An 18,627-nucleotide genomic window follows, 5' to 3' on the forward strand; every position below is an offset into this window, starting at 1 on the left:
CTGAGGCGGGAATTGAACCCGGGTCTCTGGCGCTGTGAGGCAGCAGTGCTAACCACTGTGCCACCGTGCCGCCCATATCTTGTTGGATTGGAACATGGACTGCTTCAGTATGAGTTGCAGTGTTGTGTAGTCATTAGCAAACATCTCCACTTCTGCCCTTGAGGGAAGGTCATTGAGGAGGCAGCCGAAGGTTGTTGGGCCTAGGGCACTACCCAGTTAAACTCCTGCAGAAATGTACTGGAGCTAAGATGACTGACTTCCAACAACCACAAACCGATTTCTGTATGCTGAGTATGTCTCCAACCATTGCAGCCACAGAAAACATTCACCTGATGGTATAATGTGTTAAAATTCAGGAGACACAACTGTCCCAGAGGTCACTATTTAAAGTAATAGTTAACAATTTTCTTCTTAAAGAAGAGACAGTATTAAAAACAATTATGAACAACTCCTTTCTCTTAAACCTATCCTTTACCTCCCACTCTACAATACTGGTCCAACTTAAAACAATACCGATTAAGATGTAAAAAAACCAAACACGTTTCAAAAACCTGTCAGCTTTGTTGATTCTCCTTTGTAGATTTTCTATGGGTTGGTTTTGATGGGTTACTGCACAAACTTCTTATAGACAGGCAACTTGCAGAGAACTCTTTAACTAGCAGTCTATATTTGTGGATGTCTTTGGCTGTTTTCCTAACTCTTCAAAATATCTGGTTTTATACCCCAAAACATTGGATTGTTTTATTGGTTTTAAATTTTAATCCAAATTTATTTGGATTTTGGTATCTTGGGGCATAATTTAAAGTGATTGGTAGAATTTGAATTTGTTTTTGTTTCATAGCAACTCATCTGCAGCTATTTGTTTCTCCATGTGTTACCTTCTTTGTGCAGGACAGTGCTTTGTTCGTCCTTGCTAATTTTTCAAATCCAAAATGGTGAGTCGAACTCTGCACCTTCATAACAGTTTATACTGATAAGTGTTGATTTCAGTTTTGCTATGGCTCCTTTATGCCCTAGTCAGTTGAATGTGGCCTTGATGCTAAAGGCAGTAACTCTCCTCAGGAATTCAGCTGTTTTGTTCATCTTTGAACCTAAGCTTTCATGAGGCCAGGAACTGTGAGACCGTGGCAGAACCAAAACAGACAACACTGATCAGATGCTGCTTCACAGCTTTGTTGATGACACCTTCCATCACTTTGTTGATGATAGAGATTAGATTGATGGAGCTGGATTTGTTCTGCTTAGTGTATAGGATATATCTGGGTAATTTTCAATTGTTATAACTACACTGGAACAGCTTGGCTAGGGGAGTGGCAAGTTCTGGAGCACAAGTCCTCAGTACTGTTGCTGGAATGTTCTCAGGGCCTATAGTCCTCACAGTATCCAGTGCCACCAACTGTTTGAAATCACATGGAGTGAATCAACTTGATTGAAGACTAGCATCTGTAATGCTAGGGACCACTGGAGGAGGCAGAGATGGATCATTTTCTTGGCACTTCTGGCTGAAAGTTGAAAGCGCCTTAAGTGCTGTGGTCAGTGTGTATTAAGTTGGGATGAGAGAGCATATCTGGGTGTCTTTGGATTGACATGGACAAGATGGGCCAAATGCGCCCCCCCCCCCCCCCCCCCGTACTATATCATTTCTATGGAGATTATTCATGCCTATACTAGGTTTTGAGACTTAATTTGAGCCAGTTCTTTACACTTACAGCCCTGTAAATGTTGCATTTTAACAATTTATGCAATTACCTTTGAAAGTTAGTGCTACATTTGCTTAACCAGCCTTTCAGATCAACCTGCTTATCTCGAATCCTTTCTGGTTGTTTTGCCATTTACAGTAAATCTGTCCTTGGGTTTCCAAACCTCATACCAGTGCAAGCTATTGCTACAGAGAATGCAATTAAAAATTGTTGATCCAGTATGTATATGTTTGTCAGCCTGTGACCACTTCATGATGCAATAAAAGCTTTTGGTTCTAAGAAATCTCAGTCAACAGTTAAATTGGTAATATGGCATCCAATTAACAGGTACAAGGAGAATAAAAGAGCAACACTTTATTTTTCTATTGGCTACAATTTTCTAGGGAGCTGGATTTGGGCTTCCTTTGCTAAACTGTATCTGTTATTACCAAGGAAGCACCTTGTACTATACAGTATAGCAGAAGGAAAATAGCAGACACACAGGCTTGCTGAGCAGGTTCCAAATTTAGATCCTAAACACCAAAAGATTCAGAATGCGAATACAGGTAGACAATCCTTTATCTGATATCCGAAGATTTTTTTCCTCATTAACAAGGTTGTTTGGTGTGCAAACAGTTAACCCAACTCCACACCCACTTGACCCACATCACTCAGGTGTGATGTGGGGGCATGACCCAGTACTGTCAGGCATGGCATCAATTCAGTCTCGGGGCCCGTAGTACTCACAGGTCATCTGGTCCTGAAGGTTTTGGATAAAGGATTGTGTACCTGTACTGTAAGTTTTCACATTGGACATGTATTTGGAAGTAACAACTATATTTTTCGTATTAAATAATGGAATTTGTTTCACTCCAAAGAAGAATGCATGTGTTCGATTTTGCATGTGCAGTAAAAGAAAGCTTTCTTTAAAAAAGGCTACTTCTGAGACTTCTGTTCCGTCTAACCATCATGAACCTCAGTCAAGGTCTTTAATTCTCATAGATCCCATTAAAATAACAGGCAAGAGAATAGATTGCTGGTCCCTGGCAGATATATCTAGTAAGTCGCTGGCTGTATGGGAAAGCCAGATGAGTACAGGATACTAATGTGGTTCCCTTTATCAAGAAGGGCAGTAGGAATAGGCTAAGTAATTACTGACCATTAGTCTGATGTCAATGGTAGGGAAATTATTAGAAAAGAGTTCTGAAGGACAAGATTAATCAATAATTTGAAAAGTAAGGATTGATCTGAAAGTCAACATGGATTTCTTATAGGGAAATCCTTTTACAAACTGATATTTTTGAAAAGCTGACGCAATATATGAGGAGGGTAGTGCATCTGAAGTGTTTTACATGGACTTCAGTAAAGCCTTGAAGGATCGACACAAAAGGCTGGTCCAAAGATAAGAGTCTATGAGATCCAAGGCCAGTTGACAAACTGAATGCAAAATTAGCTTACAACTAAGAGACAAAGGGTGCTGGTAATGGGTTGACTTTATCATTGGAAGCTGGTGGCCAGCAATGTACCACAGGAATCAGTTTTGAGACCCTTTATATGTACGTGACTTGGATGTGAATGTAGAAGATTTAATTGATAAGTTTGCAAATGACAAGAATTAGAGGTATTGATGATAGTGAGGAAGATGGTGTCAGGCTATTGTCTGATATTGATCATCTGGTAAATTGGGCAGAGTAAAGGCAGATGGAATTCAATCCTGATAAGTGTGAGGTGATGCACTTTGGGAAGTCTGATGAAAGAAAGACATACAATGAATGGTAGCTCCCAAGGGACAACTGATTTGTTTGTGTACAAGTCCATAGATCTCTGAAGATGTCAGCACAAGGTAGCGAAGGATGCTTGCCTTCATTAGCTGGGGCATAGAATATAGGAGTACGGAAAGCTTGTTACAACTTCATGAAACATTGGTTTGGCTGCAGAGAGAATACTGCATGCAGTTCTGGTCGCCATACTATCAGAACACGATTGCACTGGAGTGGGTGCAGAGAAGGTTTACTAACATGTTGCCTGCTCTGAAAGGTTTTTAGGTATGAGGGGATTTTGAATAAACTTGGATTCTTTTCATTGAAGAGATGGAACCTGAGGTGCTACCTGAGAGGTCTACAAAATTATAAGGGATATAGATAGGATAGATAGTCAGAAAGGTCAATTAAAGAAGGCACAGGTTCAAGGTAAGGTGAGAGGTGGAAAGTTTACAGGAGAAGAGCAGGGAAGACGTTTCACGCAGAGGGTGTTGGTGCGTGGAATGCACTGTCAGTGGAGATGGTGGAAGCAGGCATGTTAGCAAAGTTTAAGGCATATCTTGGCAGACACGTGAATGGGAAGCGAACAGAGGGATAAAAACTGCACATGGGCAATAAGTAGCAGGCCTAAATAAGTGGTAGAAATTGGCAACAGCATGGTGTATTTGTGTTGTATTGTTCTTTATTTTCCTTGGAGCAGAGGAGGCTGAGGGGTGGATATCTAATTGCGATATCCAAATTACAACAGGCACAAACAGTAGATTCGGAGGATCTCTTCCGAGTGGCAGAAAGTCGTAAGACCAAAGAGCGTAATTTTAAAGGTGAGGAACAAGTGGTTTGGAGGAGATCAGAGTTTTAAAAAAATCAACCAAAGGGTGGTAGATATATGGAACATGCTGCCTGAGAGGCTGGTGGAAACAGGCACTCAACATTTAAGCAGCATCTAGATGATTATTTAAAATGCCAAGTCATAGTAGGCTATGGATCAAGTGCAGTAAGTGGGATTAGTGTAGTTCGATGTTTGTTGGTCAGCATGGATATGGTGGACTGAAGAATTTCTATGCTGTAGCACTCTAAAATTTATTCCTGCACCCTGCAAGATCTTTAATATAGGGCTGTAATAGAAACAGACCCCTCGGTCCAACTTGTCCCTGCCGACCAGATATCCCAACCTAATCTAGTCCCACTTGAGAAAGTCTATAGCCTTAAAACTTGTCTTTAAACATTTAGACTAAAATGTAGTGAATTATGGAACACATTTACTGCACTAGAAAATAGACAGGCAGGAAGGCTCAGAAAAAAGGGGAACTCAAGGAATACAGAAGACAGGGACATCTGTGCTCACCAAGTGATAACAGGATGCTGTAAGGCAATGAAGAATATTTGCCTTAGCATTGATGAATCTGTGTGAACAGGACACCAAGTGATAACATTCACAGCCATTTCCTTGGGAAATTAATAACAGTGTTTGAATCTGACTCTGAAACGAAACTCGGTACTATTAAAAGCTTTGTAATTAACGGTCAGATGCTGCCAATTATAATGGATTCTTATTTCCCCTTGCAAGCGGGGCAGACAAAAAAATCTTTGCTGACTTGAGTTCAAAAGGGCACTAGAGAGAGGCCATTTTAGTCCTGAGGCTGTTGGAGCCAGTAGAAAATTAACTCTTAGTGCTTATCTGCTATGGATTGAATTTAATCGTATTTTGGAACTTTATGATGATATTGAGTAGCCATTAAATACAAATTCTGTAAAAGGTAATATTGATGAAGTCTTAGCTTGCTGTTCTTGCAGACCACTCTACAGACTGTTCCATAGTCAATTCTAACTAATAAGATCTCATGTCTTATTTGATTTTGAATCCAATCCTGAAAAGAAAGAATGTCAATTCAAAGACTAATGAGTCAGTTTAAATGCAACCTTATGGTAACATCTCAGCCTCAGGTACAGAATGATTCAGTGCTTAAAAAGGAGTCTGCTCCTAGCTTAGAAATTATTCTAAGCCTAACATTGAAGAGATTCTAGCACATTGTGTCCGGAAGCCATTTTATGGTCAAAAGTTTGCTCTCCTGCTAAGAAGCCATTTTGTAAAATAATTGTATCAGACATGTGATCTGTGCAAGGTTATCTTATGAACTTTCTAATTAGCTTGGACTGGTACCTCTATATGATCGGAGTTTATCTCGTGAGCAGGCACCTAACTTGGCTGGGTATATTTTTCTGACCTGATGAATGGCTTAGGGCCTGTGATTAGTCTATTAACTTTTCTTCCTTACGAATTATTGTCTTTAATTGTTATCTGTCTAATTAATAACATGCAATTTTTAAAAAAACTTTTGTATAAAGGAAGCCACTGTCAGTTCATGAGGGTAGCCTGCTGGGGCACTTAAAGAGCTGGTACCCTACTCTAAGTTATTAGTACCTTGTTTAGCTTATAGGTATCGGTGTTATGTTGTATGTATTAGTGATTAAAGGGGATGGCTAAAATTTAACCAAACTGTCTGTAAGGGGATTTTATTCCAGACTTCCAAAGAGTACGATCTCTGGGACGAACCAAGAGAGAGGCTTACAAGCCTGAGTCTACAAGGGATTCTCTGGGCTGTCTCAAATCTCCACTTTAATGCACTTGCCAGCACCTGGCCAATATCTTAAACCCTTCCTTTACATATACCCATCAGATGCCTTTTAAATGCTATAATTGTACTAGCCTCCACCACTTCCTCTGACAGCTCATTACATATACGTACCACATCTGCATTAAAAAATTACCTCTTAGGTCTCTTTGATATCTTTCCCCTCTCACCTTAAATCTATGCCCTGTAGTTCTGGACTCTTCCCACCCAAGAGAAAATATCTTATCTATTTACCCTGTCCACACCCTTCATGATTTTATAAACCCCCATAAGATCACCCCTCAGCCTTCAACGCTCTAGGAAAACACCTAGCTTCTCCCTTTAGCTCAAATCCTCCTACCCTGGCAACATCCTTGTAAATCCTTTCTGAACTCTTTCAAGTTTCACAACATCCTTCCGATAGGAAGGGGACCAGAACTGCACGCAATAATCCAACAGTGGCCTAGCCAATGCTGTCATTTTACATCAAAAAAATGCAGTAGCTGTTTACAAGTTGCTAATATTTCATTTTCAGGGAACTTCTACATGCAAGGGGAGATTCGGAAGAGGGAACTTCTGCAGAGCTGTGCTCTTCTGGGGATCCCTTCATCGTGTGTAACCATTCTGGACCACAGGTACATACCAATTGTAATAGTTCAGAGTATAACTTCCAAGCTCTTCTAATGTTTGTAGAAGTAATGGCCTACCAAATACGAGATGCTGAGTGTCCCTTCAATTAAGGTACAGTATTTGTGTTCTGAAGCTGGTTTCAAAATTAGACTTTTAATATTTTTCTCTATATAAATTGGCAGTTTTCCAACCTCTGCTCTTTTATGGATGTTGCTTTTTACTGAAGTTACAGCAGGAACTACTTTTTTCCTTCCACTTGGGGGATATGTACATCATTATTGCCCATCCTCATTTCTACTTGAGAATGTAGTGATGAGCTTTTTTTGAATCACTGCTGTCTATGTGTTGTTAACATTTTCGACCTCCCCCAGATGGTCTAATTTGTACAAGTGCTTATGTTGAGTGGTGGAAGACCACACACCCTTGGAGGGCATCTTTTGCTTGCTTGATATGAAATGAGCATGAGCGCAACGCACAGTACGCAAATGCACAATGAGCATGACTCCCACATCTTGATTAGGAGTAAAACCAAGGCTGTTTTTCCCTCCTTCCTTGACATTAGGGTAATTGTGTTCAATGTCTCAACTGAGATTAATTTGCAGTTTAACAGATTAAGGGTTTTGACCTTTCAGGTTTGTATGACTCAGTTGCATTATGCCTTAATGAGCTGTCCTACTCAGGACTTCAGCTGTAACATTAGACTTATTGTCAAACACTCCCTCAAGTTAGGGGTTGTCATATTTTACACTAGGAATATTGGAATTGTCTCCTCAGGAAGGTTATTCCTAAAATTCACCACCAACTGAATGAGTTACTTCACTTCAACTCTGTCTTAAATGTTGTACTCTTTATCAAGAGACTGTCACCCAGTTTGAACTCAGGGAAATATCCACTCTGCCAGCTCCAAGAATTTTATAATTTTCTTGGAGATTACTTCTCATTCTTCATGAGAATGCAGTCCCCATCTACTCAAAACAGTCCCACCGATTAAGGGTGATAAACCTCCATTGCACTCCTCTGGCAAATATTCCCAAATACATAAATAGACCAAATGTGTACACGGTACTCTAAGCTGCAGTTTTGGTGAGACTGCATAATTGCAGCAAGATATCTGACTGTATTCAACTTCCCTTGCAATGAAAGCAAATGCACTAAAATTTCTTGCTGCATCTGCATACTAGCTATTAGTCACTCATGAACAAAGGCACACGGGTCCCTTTAAAAGTCCAAACTGTTCAATCTCACTATTTAACAAACATTTTCAGTTTTTTCTACCAATGTGAATAAATGAGAACTTATTCATATTATATTTCAGTTGCCATGTTCGAGCCCATTCATTTAGCCTATTCCAAAACGCCTTATTACATCCTCAACATATATTCCCAACTAGATTTGTCATCAGTTGAATTTGGAAATACAATTGGTCCCTACATCCAATCTTGTGGACAGCTGTGGACCTTGCGTGGATCCTTGCAGCACCCCAATAGTAACAGCTTGTCATCCTAAGAATGATCTGATTTGTTCATATTCTCTGGTATGTCAGTTCTTAATCCATGCTTGTATTTTACCACCAACCCAATGTGCTCGAATGTTATTTTTTAACCTTTCAAAAGCCTTCTGAAAATCCAAATACTCCACATCTACTGTTTCTTCCTTTATCAATACTTGAAGTAACATCCCCCTTTCAAAATCCACGTTGATTATACTGTTTTTTTAATATATGTCCACAAATCACATTTTTAAAGTCTTAAATGTACTACCCTTTATCCAGACAAAGTGTTTCCAGACTGATGAGATTACCTACAGCAAGGAAACAGGCCATTTGGCCCAACAAGTCCACACCAACCCACCAAAGAGAAACCCACACAGCCCCATTCCCCTACCCTATATTTACCCCTGACTCATGCACCTAACTCTATGGGCAATTTAGCATGGCCAGTTCACCTGATCTGCACATCTTTGGATTGTGGGAGGAAACCAAAGCACCCAGATGAAACCCACACAGACACAGAATGTGGAAACTTCACATACTTTATAATAGTATTATGGACCATGCCAGACCCTCAACATTTCTAGAAGGTAGCCCAGACCTTAACTTTTCTAAGTGTTTTAAGCAGGATATTCCAGGACTGGTGCAGCTAGCCCAATCCCAGTTATACTGGCAAGGGCATCTACTTCCATCAAATACACACTGTCCCTCTAAAGCACATCCCACCAAGACCCACTCCCCTACCCTATTCCTGTAACCCTGCATTTCCCTTGATTAATCCATGTAGCCTGCATATCTTTGGACTGTCGGAGGAAATCCACGCAGACACAGGAAGAATGTGCAAACTTTACAGAATCGAACCCGATCCCTAGCACTATGGCGACAGCCACTGAGACACCAAGAGTGTGAGCAATTGCTTCAGTTAAAGTTAGGTGATACAAATTCATTCCCTACTTCTTATGTAGCAGATGAGGACTGAACAACAAATTGACCAACAAAAGTGAATGGCTGAAGACAGGCAAGAAAGTTAAGTTCAAGGGTGATGTCCTGTGTATAAAGGTCTTCAGTATACAAAAGTCCAGTTTGACTAGAATCCGATAGTACAGAAGAGACCCTTTTGCCCATCGAATATGTACTGCCAAAAACAGAGTAGTATGTACACTAGTCCCACTTTCCCATGATAGGCACATCACCTTGAATGTTATGACATTCCAAGTATTCATCCAGATACATTTTTATAAAGGTTGTGAGATTTCCTGCTCCAAATACGCTGTCAAGCAGTGCAGTCCAGATCCCTTATATTTTCTGGGTGAAAAAGATTTTCCTCAAATCCACTCTAAACCTTCTGACTTTCATTTTAAAATTATGTCCCCTTGTTATTGAGCATTCAACTAAGGGGAACAACTGCTTTAGAACATAGAACATAGAAAAATACAGCACAGAACAGGCCCTTCGGCCCACGATGTTGTGCCGAACATTTGTCCTAGCTTAAGCACCTATCCATGTACCTATCCAATTGCCGCTTAAAGGTCACCAATGATGCTGACTCTGCCACTCCCACAGGCAGCGCATTCCATGCCCCCACCACTCTCTGGGTAAACAACCTACCCCTGACATCCCCCCTACATCTTCCACCCTTCACCTTAAATTTATGTCCCCTTGTAACACTCTGTTGTACCCGGGGAAAACGTTTCTGACTGTCTGTTCTATCTATTCCCCTGATCATCTTATAAACCTCTATCAAGTCACCCCTCATCCTTCGCCGTTCCAACGAGAAAAGGCCTAGCACTCTCAACCTATCCTCGTACGACCTATTCTCCATTCCAGGCAACATCCTGGTAAATCTCCTCTGCACCGTCTCCAAAGCTTCCACATCTTTCCTAAAGTGAGGCGACCAGAACTGCACACAGTACTCCAAATGTGGCCTTATCAAGGTCCTGTACAGCTGCAACATCACCTCACGACTCTTGAATTCAATCCCTCTGCTAATGAACGCTAATACACCTTCTTACAAGCTCTATCCATCTGAGTGGCAACTTTCAAAGATCTATGAATATAGACCCCAAGATCCCTCTGCTCCTCCACCTTACTAAGAACCCTACCGTTAACCCTGCATTCCGCATTCTTATTTGTCCTTCCAAAATGGACAACCTCACACTTGACAGGGTTGAACTCCATCTGCCACTCCTCAGCCCAGCTCTGCATTATATCTAAGTCCCTTTGCAGCCGACAAGAGCCCTCCTCACTATCCACAACTCCTCCAATCTTTGTATCGTCTGCAAATTTACTGACCCACCCTTCGACTCCCTCTTCCAAGTCATTAATAAAAATTACAAACAGCAGAGGACCCAGAACTGATCCCTGCGGAACTCCACTTGTAACTTCTTTCTATCCATTCTATTCATGTCCCTCATAATCCATGCACCTCTGTCAGCACCTCCTCAACTATCTCTGCTCCAAAGAAAACAATCTGAACTTATCCAGCTCTCTTCATTGCTGAAATGCTCCACTCCAGGCAACATCCTGATGAATCGCCTTTGCACCCCCTCAAGTGCAACCACATCTTTCCTATACTGCGGTGATCAGAACTGCACACAGTACTCCTGCTGTGCCCTGACCAAAGTTCTGTACAGCTTAAATATAACTTCCCTTCTCTTATCATCCATATCACAACTGATAAAAGCAAGCATCCTGTATGCCTTCTTAACTACCTGTAAACTTGTCATGCCACCTGCAAGGATCTATGATCAAGCATCCCAATATCCCTGTGTTATTCTGAACTTGCTAGAAACCGGATTCTGGAGTCCTGCCATTCATTGAGTATTCCCTTGTTTTGTTCCTCCTTCCAAAATTCATCACCTCACATTTATCAAGGTTAAATTCCACATGCCATTCATCTGCCCAACTGACCAACACATTCCACCTCACTTACAACCACCCAGCCAATCTTTGTGTCATCTGCAATCTTACTTGTCGTTGCCCCCCATATTCTCATCTATATAATTTATGAATATCACAAACAGTAAGGGACTCAGTACTGGTCTCAATGATGTGCCACCGCACACCTGGTTCCAGTCACACAAATAGCCTTCTACCACCACCTTCTGTCTCTAATCATTAAGCCAATTTTGAATTCAACTTGCAGGTTACCCTGAATCCCATGAGCTTTTACTTTTTCCATTTTCCCATGTGGGACCTTGCCAAAGGCCTTGCTGAAGTGTGTCTTTGGCTACAGAAGCTTCACTAAACTTCACCAATGAGATAATATAGCATAGATTTGACTTGCTCCATGGTTACAAAGAGTTTGCACATTTTGAGGGGGTTCGGCAGCACATTTGCAAAATAGGACATGAGACCAGTAATTCTCTGTTTGTTATATCAGGCGTGACAGTTGAGTGCTGAGTATCATTGCTCCATGAACACCACTGATTGACCCTGCACATTTTACATTTCAGATGCGTTAGGCTTCTAATAAGCAAGTAGTGTACGTAAATTAACAGTCTCCACCCACCCTCAGTTACACACATCAGCTGTATACTTTGGAATATAAAATGTTCAGAGAGTATGTTCGTCAGTTTCTCAAGCAATCCACCCAAATTCATTGTTGAAGGATATATTCAAATTATCAAGGCTTGGTATCACCTGTGATTAACATGGGAACTATGAATTAGACATGTTTACTCTGCCAATGGGTGTAGATTTGAACAGCTGTGACAAGAGTTTTTATCTGCAACCATGCCAGGAGCTGCTTGTTTATAAACATTCAATATATGTGCATCAAACAAAAAACATGGTAATTGTGCTCAGTAATAACTGCTTTGAGGATCCACCCAGTTACCATCTGAACATGGACCCACACCATGAAGTACACTGGACCACTGACAAGTTCAAAGTGTCCACGCTGTTTTGCATACTAACATTTCCATCCAATTATTTTTCTTAACTCATTAATCTTTGGCACTACATGATAATATGCTGGAATTACCATGAATAACTCTGCTGATAATCATAGAAAACGCAAGGCAGGAGTTTGGGAAATAGACAAAAACTGCTGGAAATACTCAGTAGCTCAGACAATAAAGGGAAAGAGTAAACGTTTAAAGTCTTAATTTATCATCTACCTAACAAGGGAGTTAAACTGACCTTAATTGTTGCCAAATGCTTTGTGACAACTAGTTGTACCTCCTGAAAATATCATAACCTCTTCCTGGGAATATGAGGCTCTCTTTACTTTGCATTATGGCCTAAGTGTGATATTAATGTGAAGTGTGAGGATAATGGACATGTCTAATGAAGGACAATTGGAGTTGTGGCATATGAAATCCAATTTGTGAAGTTGGAAAATTGTTAAAAACAAGGTTTTGGAAGTGTTGAAAACAACTTGAAGGAGAAGAGATTGATTCTAGTTTGCACTCAGTGGCTTTGTCAGGCCTCATCAGCGGTCATAAACTTGGAATGATGTTCTGCAGGCTGGCATTGCTTTGTGAATAGGATTGTTGCAATGGTGTGAAATTGGTGCTCTGAAGTATGTCTGCCATTTTTTCCAACACTTGCTATTTGCCTAAAATGTCTTGCTTCCATGTTATAACCTGTTTGGATTCTAATATTATCTTGTTCTATTGAAGGAGTTAATTTACAAACTCTCGTAAATAAACTTTGTAATTTTTCTTGCCATTGCCTCATCCTCAGACATACTTTTATTATCTCCATGCTACAGTACTCCAATGGTTTTCTAAATATCTGGCCCATGTTACATAGTCCCACCTAAGCCTTTACTTCCTATATTAATTCTCAATAAATTCCATTCACCTAGCACTCTTCAGCTCACTAATTCCCAGATTAGCAATATGTTCATGTTTGGAAATGACACAGGACTAATAATTTGGAGCCCAAGATAGAACCCTGGGGAAATGAATAAAAATTTCAATGCAACTGGGAGAATTCAAATCCTATGATTAAATCTCAGTTAAATTGAATTGAACTGAATTTATTGTTACGTGTACCGAGGCACAGTGAAAAGCTTTGTCTTGCGAGCAATACCGGCAGATCACGTAGTTAAATAACATAGATGAGTAAATAATAGGTAAACAGCGGCAAAAACAAAAACACCAGTACAGGCAAACGCTAAGAGTTTGTGAGTCCATTCAGTATTCTAACAACAGTAGGGTAGAAACTGTTTCGAAAGCGGCTGGTGCGTGTGTTCAGCCTTCTGTACCTTCTTATATCAGTAACTGTAACCATGACATTTATCATCGACTTGTTGTAAAAACATATCACTGTTTTAAGGAAAGGAATCTGCCATCCTTAACTGGTCTGGCCAACATGTAATTACAGATTAACAGCAATGTGATTAACTCTTAACTGCCTTCTGAAATGACCTCGAACAAATCACTCAGTTCAATGGCGATGAATGTTGACCTCTGCACTGATGCCCATATACCATGAAAGGATATACCATGGGTGGCACAGTGGTTTGCACTGCTGTCTCACAGCGCCAGGGACCTGGGTTCAACTCCCACCTTGGGCAACTGTCTGTGTGGAGTTTGCACATTCTCCCCGTGTCTGCGTGGGTTTCCTCCGGGTGCTCTGGTTTCCTCCCACAGTCCAAAGATGTGCAGGTTAGGTGTATTGGCAATGCTAAATTGCCTATAGTGTGAGGTGAGGGGGTAAATGTAAGGGAATGGGTCTGGGTGGGTTGCTCTTCAGAGGGTCGGTGTAGACTTGTTGGGCCAAGGGGCCTGTTTCCACACTGTAAGTATTCTAATCTTCTCATAAAGAAAAGAATTCTCATTCTTGTGTTCAGATCTTTCCATGGTCTCACCCACTTTCTATTTCTGCAGACCAGAAACCTCTGTGATCTTGACGTTGCACAAATTCTGGCATCTTGTGTATCACCCTATGAATTACATGCCAGTCAGTCTCACATTGGTGGTGGGCAAATTATTGGAGAGGATTTTGAAAGACAGGATTTATGATTATTTGGAAAAGCATAGTTTGGTTAAAGATAGTCAGCATGGCTTTGTGAGGAGCAGGTCTGCCTCACAAGTCTTACTGAATTCTGTGAGGATGTGACAAAACATTTTGAAGGTCGAGCAGTGGCTGTGGTGTATATGAATTTTAGTAAGGTGTTTGATAAGGTTGAAAATGTGTTGCTGGAAAAGCGCAGCAGGTCAGGCAGCATCCAAGGAGTAGGAGAATCGACGTTTCTGGCATGAGCCCTTCTTCAGGGATGAGGAAAGTGTGCCAAGCAGGCTAAGATAAAAGGTAGGGAGGAGGGACTAGGGGAAGGGGCATTGGAAATGAGGTAGGTGGAAGGAGGTTAAGGTGAGGGTGATAGGCCAGAGAGGGGATGGGGGCGGAGAGGTTGGGAAGAAGATTGCAGGTCAAGAAGGTGGTGCTGAATCCCCTTTGATAAGGTTCCCCATGGTAGGTTCATTCAGAACATAAAGAGGCATGGGATAAAGGAAAGTTTGGCTGTCTGGATACAGAATTGGCTGGACCATAGAAGAGAGAGAATAATAATAGTTGGAAAGTATTCAGCCTGGAGTTCGGTGACCAGTAGTGTTCCACAGGGATCTGTTCTGGGACTTCTGCTGTTTATGATTTTTATAAGTGACTTGGATGAGGAAGTGGAAGGATTGATTAATAAGTATGCCGACAACACGAAGGTTGATGGAGGACTTTTGTAAGTTGCAGTGGAACATTGATAGGATGCAGAACTGGGCTGAGAAGTGGCAGATGGAGTTCAACCTCAAAGTGTGAAGTGATTCATTTTGGAAGGTCAAATTTGAATGCAGATTACAGGGCCAATGGCAGGATTCTTGGCAGTGTGGAGGAACAGAGGGATCTTGGGGTCCACATCCATAGATCCCTCAAAGTTGCCACCCAAGTTGATAGGATTGTTAAGAAGGCATATGGTGTGTTCACTTTTCTTAGCAGGAGCTTTGAATTTAAGAGTTGTGAGGTGATGCGGCTATTCTACGAAGCCCTGTTAGACTGCACTTGGAATATTGTGTTCCGTTCCAGTCGCCTCATTATAGGGAGGATGTGGAAGCTTTTGGGAGGGTGCAGAGGAGATTCATCAGGATGCTGCCTAGACTGGAGGGTATGTCTCATAAAGGTTGAAAGAACTACGGGTTTTCTCATTGGAGCAAACAAGGATGAGAGGTAACTTGCTAGAGGTGTACAAGATGATGAGAGGCAGAGATAGAGTAGACAGCTAGAGGCTTTTTCTCCAGGTCGGAAATGGCTATCAAGAGGGGGCACAATTTTAAGGTAATTGGAGGAAGGGTTAGGGAAGATGTCAGAGTTAGGTTCTTTCCACAAAGAATGGTGGGTGTGTGGAAAGTACTGCCAGCGGTGATAGTACATTAGGAACATTTAAACAATAGGCACATGGATGATCGTAAAATGAAGGATATGTAAATTAGTTTGATCTTAGAGTAGGATAAAAGGTGGGTACAACATTGAGGGCCGAAAGGCCTATGCTGTGCTGTACTGTTCTATTTTCATTGCCTTGTCAAATTATTGGGATCTGTGCCCTCATCTTATGAGGCCCTAAAGTCTGGAATTCTCTCACTTTCTGTCTCTCTCTCTCTCTCACACACACCCCTTTTTCAACACAAGGCAAGGCTCTGACCTGTGTTAATTTTTTGTCTGAGTGTAACGGTTTGGATTTTTTTTGCATTAAAGATGTTGTATAAAAGGCAAGTTACTGGTGAGAAAATGTTGTGTTTGGACATCTTCATAAGATCCGAAATTGCTTATGAGAATGGTTCAGTCTGCATTCCCTCATTTAATGGTGCTGTTTATTCGGACTGCAGCAATAACTGTCTTTATTTGACGGAGTTCAACCTCCTATATAAGATGAGAAAAATACTTTCACAAAAATGACAAAGGATCAGTTGTACTGATTGGTCAGCTCTGGCTCAGTCAAGCTCAAATTTAACCTAACTCGAGACCTACGTGTGCTTCCAACAAGGTCAGTGTTGGAAGCAAGAACAAGATCAGGATAAAACTTAAGTCTGATATTTCGTCTGATAAAATTCACCCATTGTTCCTACTAGAATGTGCAGGTATGACAATGCCATTAGGCTACTTTAGGTTGAGCCACCATATTGAAATAATCTGACATTCGCATTCCAAAATTTTGGATGCAAGTTTAATTCCTTTTAAGATCTTATGGCAACAGGTGCTGTCTAAAGTTTGTGTTTGTTAGACGAGACAATAATTGCCTCCTTACATAATGAAATCCTCAGCTACATTGAGTTTCCCGGTTAAATTTCAGAACTCACCATGTTCTGAATATACCTACCTTGGTGTTGCTTGGTTGTTGGCTTGAGATGCAGCTCTGTGCTGGATTGCCTGTCTGCAGGTTAGTGTTCAGAAGCACACTCAGCAATGCAATCAACTCCTCCCAATGTGACCCTTTCTCTGCAGGAGGTTCAGAGAGACTGCTAACCAACATCCTCACCCTGACATTTCATGTCAACTCTCCATTTTCTGATGTGAGTTTTGGTTTGTAACCGTAATAAATTTCTCAGTCAAAATTACCTTCTCCATTTGTAGGTTAGAGTTCAGCAGCTACAGGTTATTAAAATTAGCATAAGAAGACAGCCTGTTCTGGGGTTGATCCAGGTCACTGGTGGCGTTGCTATGGTGCAGCAGTTGCTAAAGATTCCAATTTTCTGAACAGTTTCTTTTGCTGGCATTGTTTCAACACAGCAGCTTGGAATACTTAACCCTTTGTGGGCTGAAGATTTTTTAAACTGTGAGCTCAGTTATTTATGGACCCTGTCTTTTTCCATTTCTGTTTCCGATGGTTAGTTTGCACAGTTTGATTACAGTAAGAATTACTCATGTGAGATTAGCATACGAACATGGCGGCAGTGGTATTGGGATGTGGTTCTTGACACAGGATGAAAGAAGGGCTGGTTGAGCTGAATTATCTGTTTCTGTAACTTTCTTGGTTTAAGGTTTAATCAAAACATTAGCACCTTCAACATTGCAGTACTTCCCTCAGCACTGCATTGGAATACAAGTGTCAGTTGGAAAACATTTAGGGGATAATGATCATTGTTCTTAAGTTCCTGGCTGTCCTTAGGAAGAGTAAGAATAATTAACAGGAAAGTCACCTTCAATGGTGTAGGAATGGATCTCGGCCAAATCAATTAAAATCAAGCGGTAACAGAAAAAATGGTAGCTAAACAATGGGCTACCTTCAAAGGGAGAGTTTATAGTTAGAATGTATTTCTTTAAAAGGGAAAGATAATGCAAGCTCATCTAGAACTCCCTGGTTGACCAAAGAGATAAGAATTTAGGTAAAGTAGAAAAGGTGTGCTTGACAGATTTCAGGTGGAAAATAAGTTCAAAGAGAGAAAAAGCAAACAAACAAAGAGGAAGCATGAAGCGCTTAACAGCTCATGTAAAAGGTAATTCCAGAGTCTTGTATTGACATATACATGCAGAAGGATTGAGAACAAGAGGCGTAATAGTTACCACTGCTGCCTCACAGCACCAGGGACCCAGGTTCGACTCCAGCCTCGGGTGACTGTCTGTGTGGAGTTTGCACATTCTCCCCGTGTCTGCATGGTGCTTTGGGTGCTCCCAAAATCCAAAGATGTGCAGGTTAGGTGAATTGGCCATGCTAAATTGCCCATAGTGTTTGGTGCATTCGTCAGACGGAAATGGGTCTGGCTGGGTTACTCTTTCAAGGTCAGTGTGGACTTGTTGGGCTGAAGAGCCTGTTTCCACACTGTAGGAAATCTAATTTAATCTTAAAAAAAAACAAAAGTCACTGAAGAAAAACTTCTTCACTCAACGAGTATGGTTACTAAGTTTGCAGATGACATCAAATAGGTGGTGTAGTGGACAGTGAATAAAGTTATCTCAGAATACAATTTGATCATATGGCTTACAGGCTGAGGAGTGGTAGGTGCATTTTAATTTAGATAAATGTAAGATGTTGCATTTTGGTAAGACAAACCAGGATAGAACTTATACACTTAATGGTCGTGCCCTGGGGAGTGCTGCCGGACAAAGAGAGACAGAGGGGTGCAGGTGCATAGGTCCTTCAGAGTGGAGTTACAGGGTGGTAAAGAAGACATTTGGCACGTTTTCCTACATTGATCAGAAGATTGAGTATAGAAGCTGGGACATAATGTTGTGGCTGTACAGGATATTGGTAAGCCACTTTTAGAATACTGTACACAATTCTGATTGCCTTCTATGGGAAGGATGTTATTAAACTTGTGAGGGTACAGAAAAGATTTGCAAGGATGTTGTGGGGACTGGAGAGTTTGAGTTGTAGGGAGAGGCTGAATTGGCTGGGGCTTTTTTCCGTGGAGCTTCGAAGGCTGACAAGTGACTTTATAAAGGTTTATAAAATCATTAATAACTTACAGCAATAGGCCCAGCACTGACTCCTGAGGCACACCACTAGTCACAGGCCTCCAGTC

General features: G+C 41.1%; 1 protein-coding gene across 2 annotated transcripts in view; it reads left to right on the top strand.

Annotated features, from left to right (window-relative positions):
* The window catches only part of pigl (phosphatidylinositol glycan anchor biosynthesis, class L), a 110,908-nt gene that overhangs the window by 22,264 nt on the left and 70,017 nt on the right, over positions 1–18,627 (top strand). For both annotated transcript variants that reach the window (XR_011963351.1, XM_072590158.1), the window contains exon 2: positions 6,587–6,686. Coding sequence is in view for 1 of the 2 variants with exons in the window: in XM_072590158.1 (XP_072446259.1) it covers positions 6,587–6,686 (100 nt within the window). In the remaining variant the exon portion in view is untranslated. The remainder of the gene's footprint in view (positions 1–6,586; positions 6,687–18,627) is intronic.

The sequence above is a fragment of the Chiloscyllium punctatum genome, chromosome 19 (genome assembly GCF_047496795.1).
Source record: "Chiloscyllium punctatum isolate Juve2018m chromosome 19, sChiPun1.3, whole genome shotgun sequence".
NCBI lineage: Eukaryota > Metazoa > Chordata > Chondrichthyes > Orectolobiformes > Hemiscylliidae > Chiloscyllium > Chiloscyllium punctatum.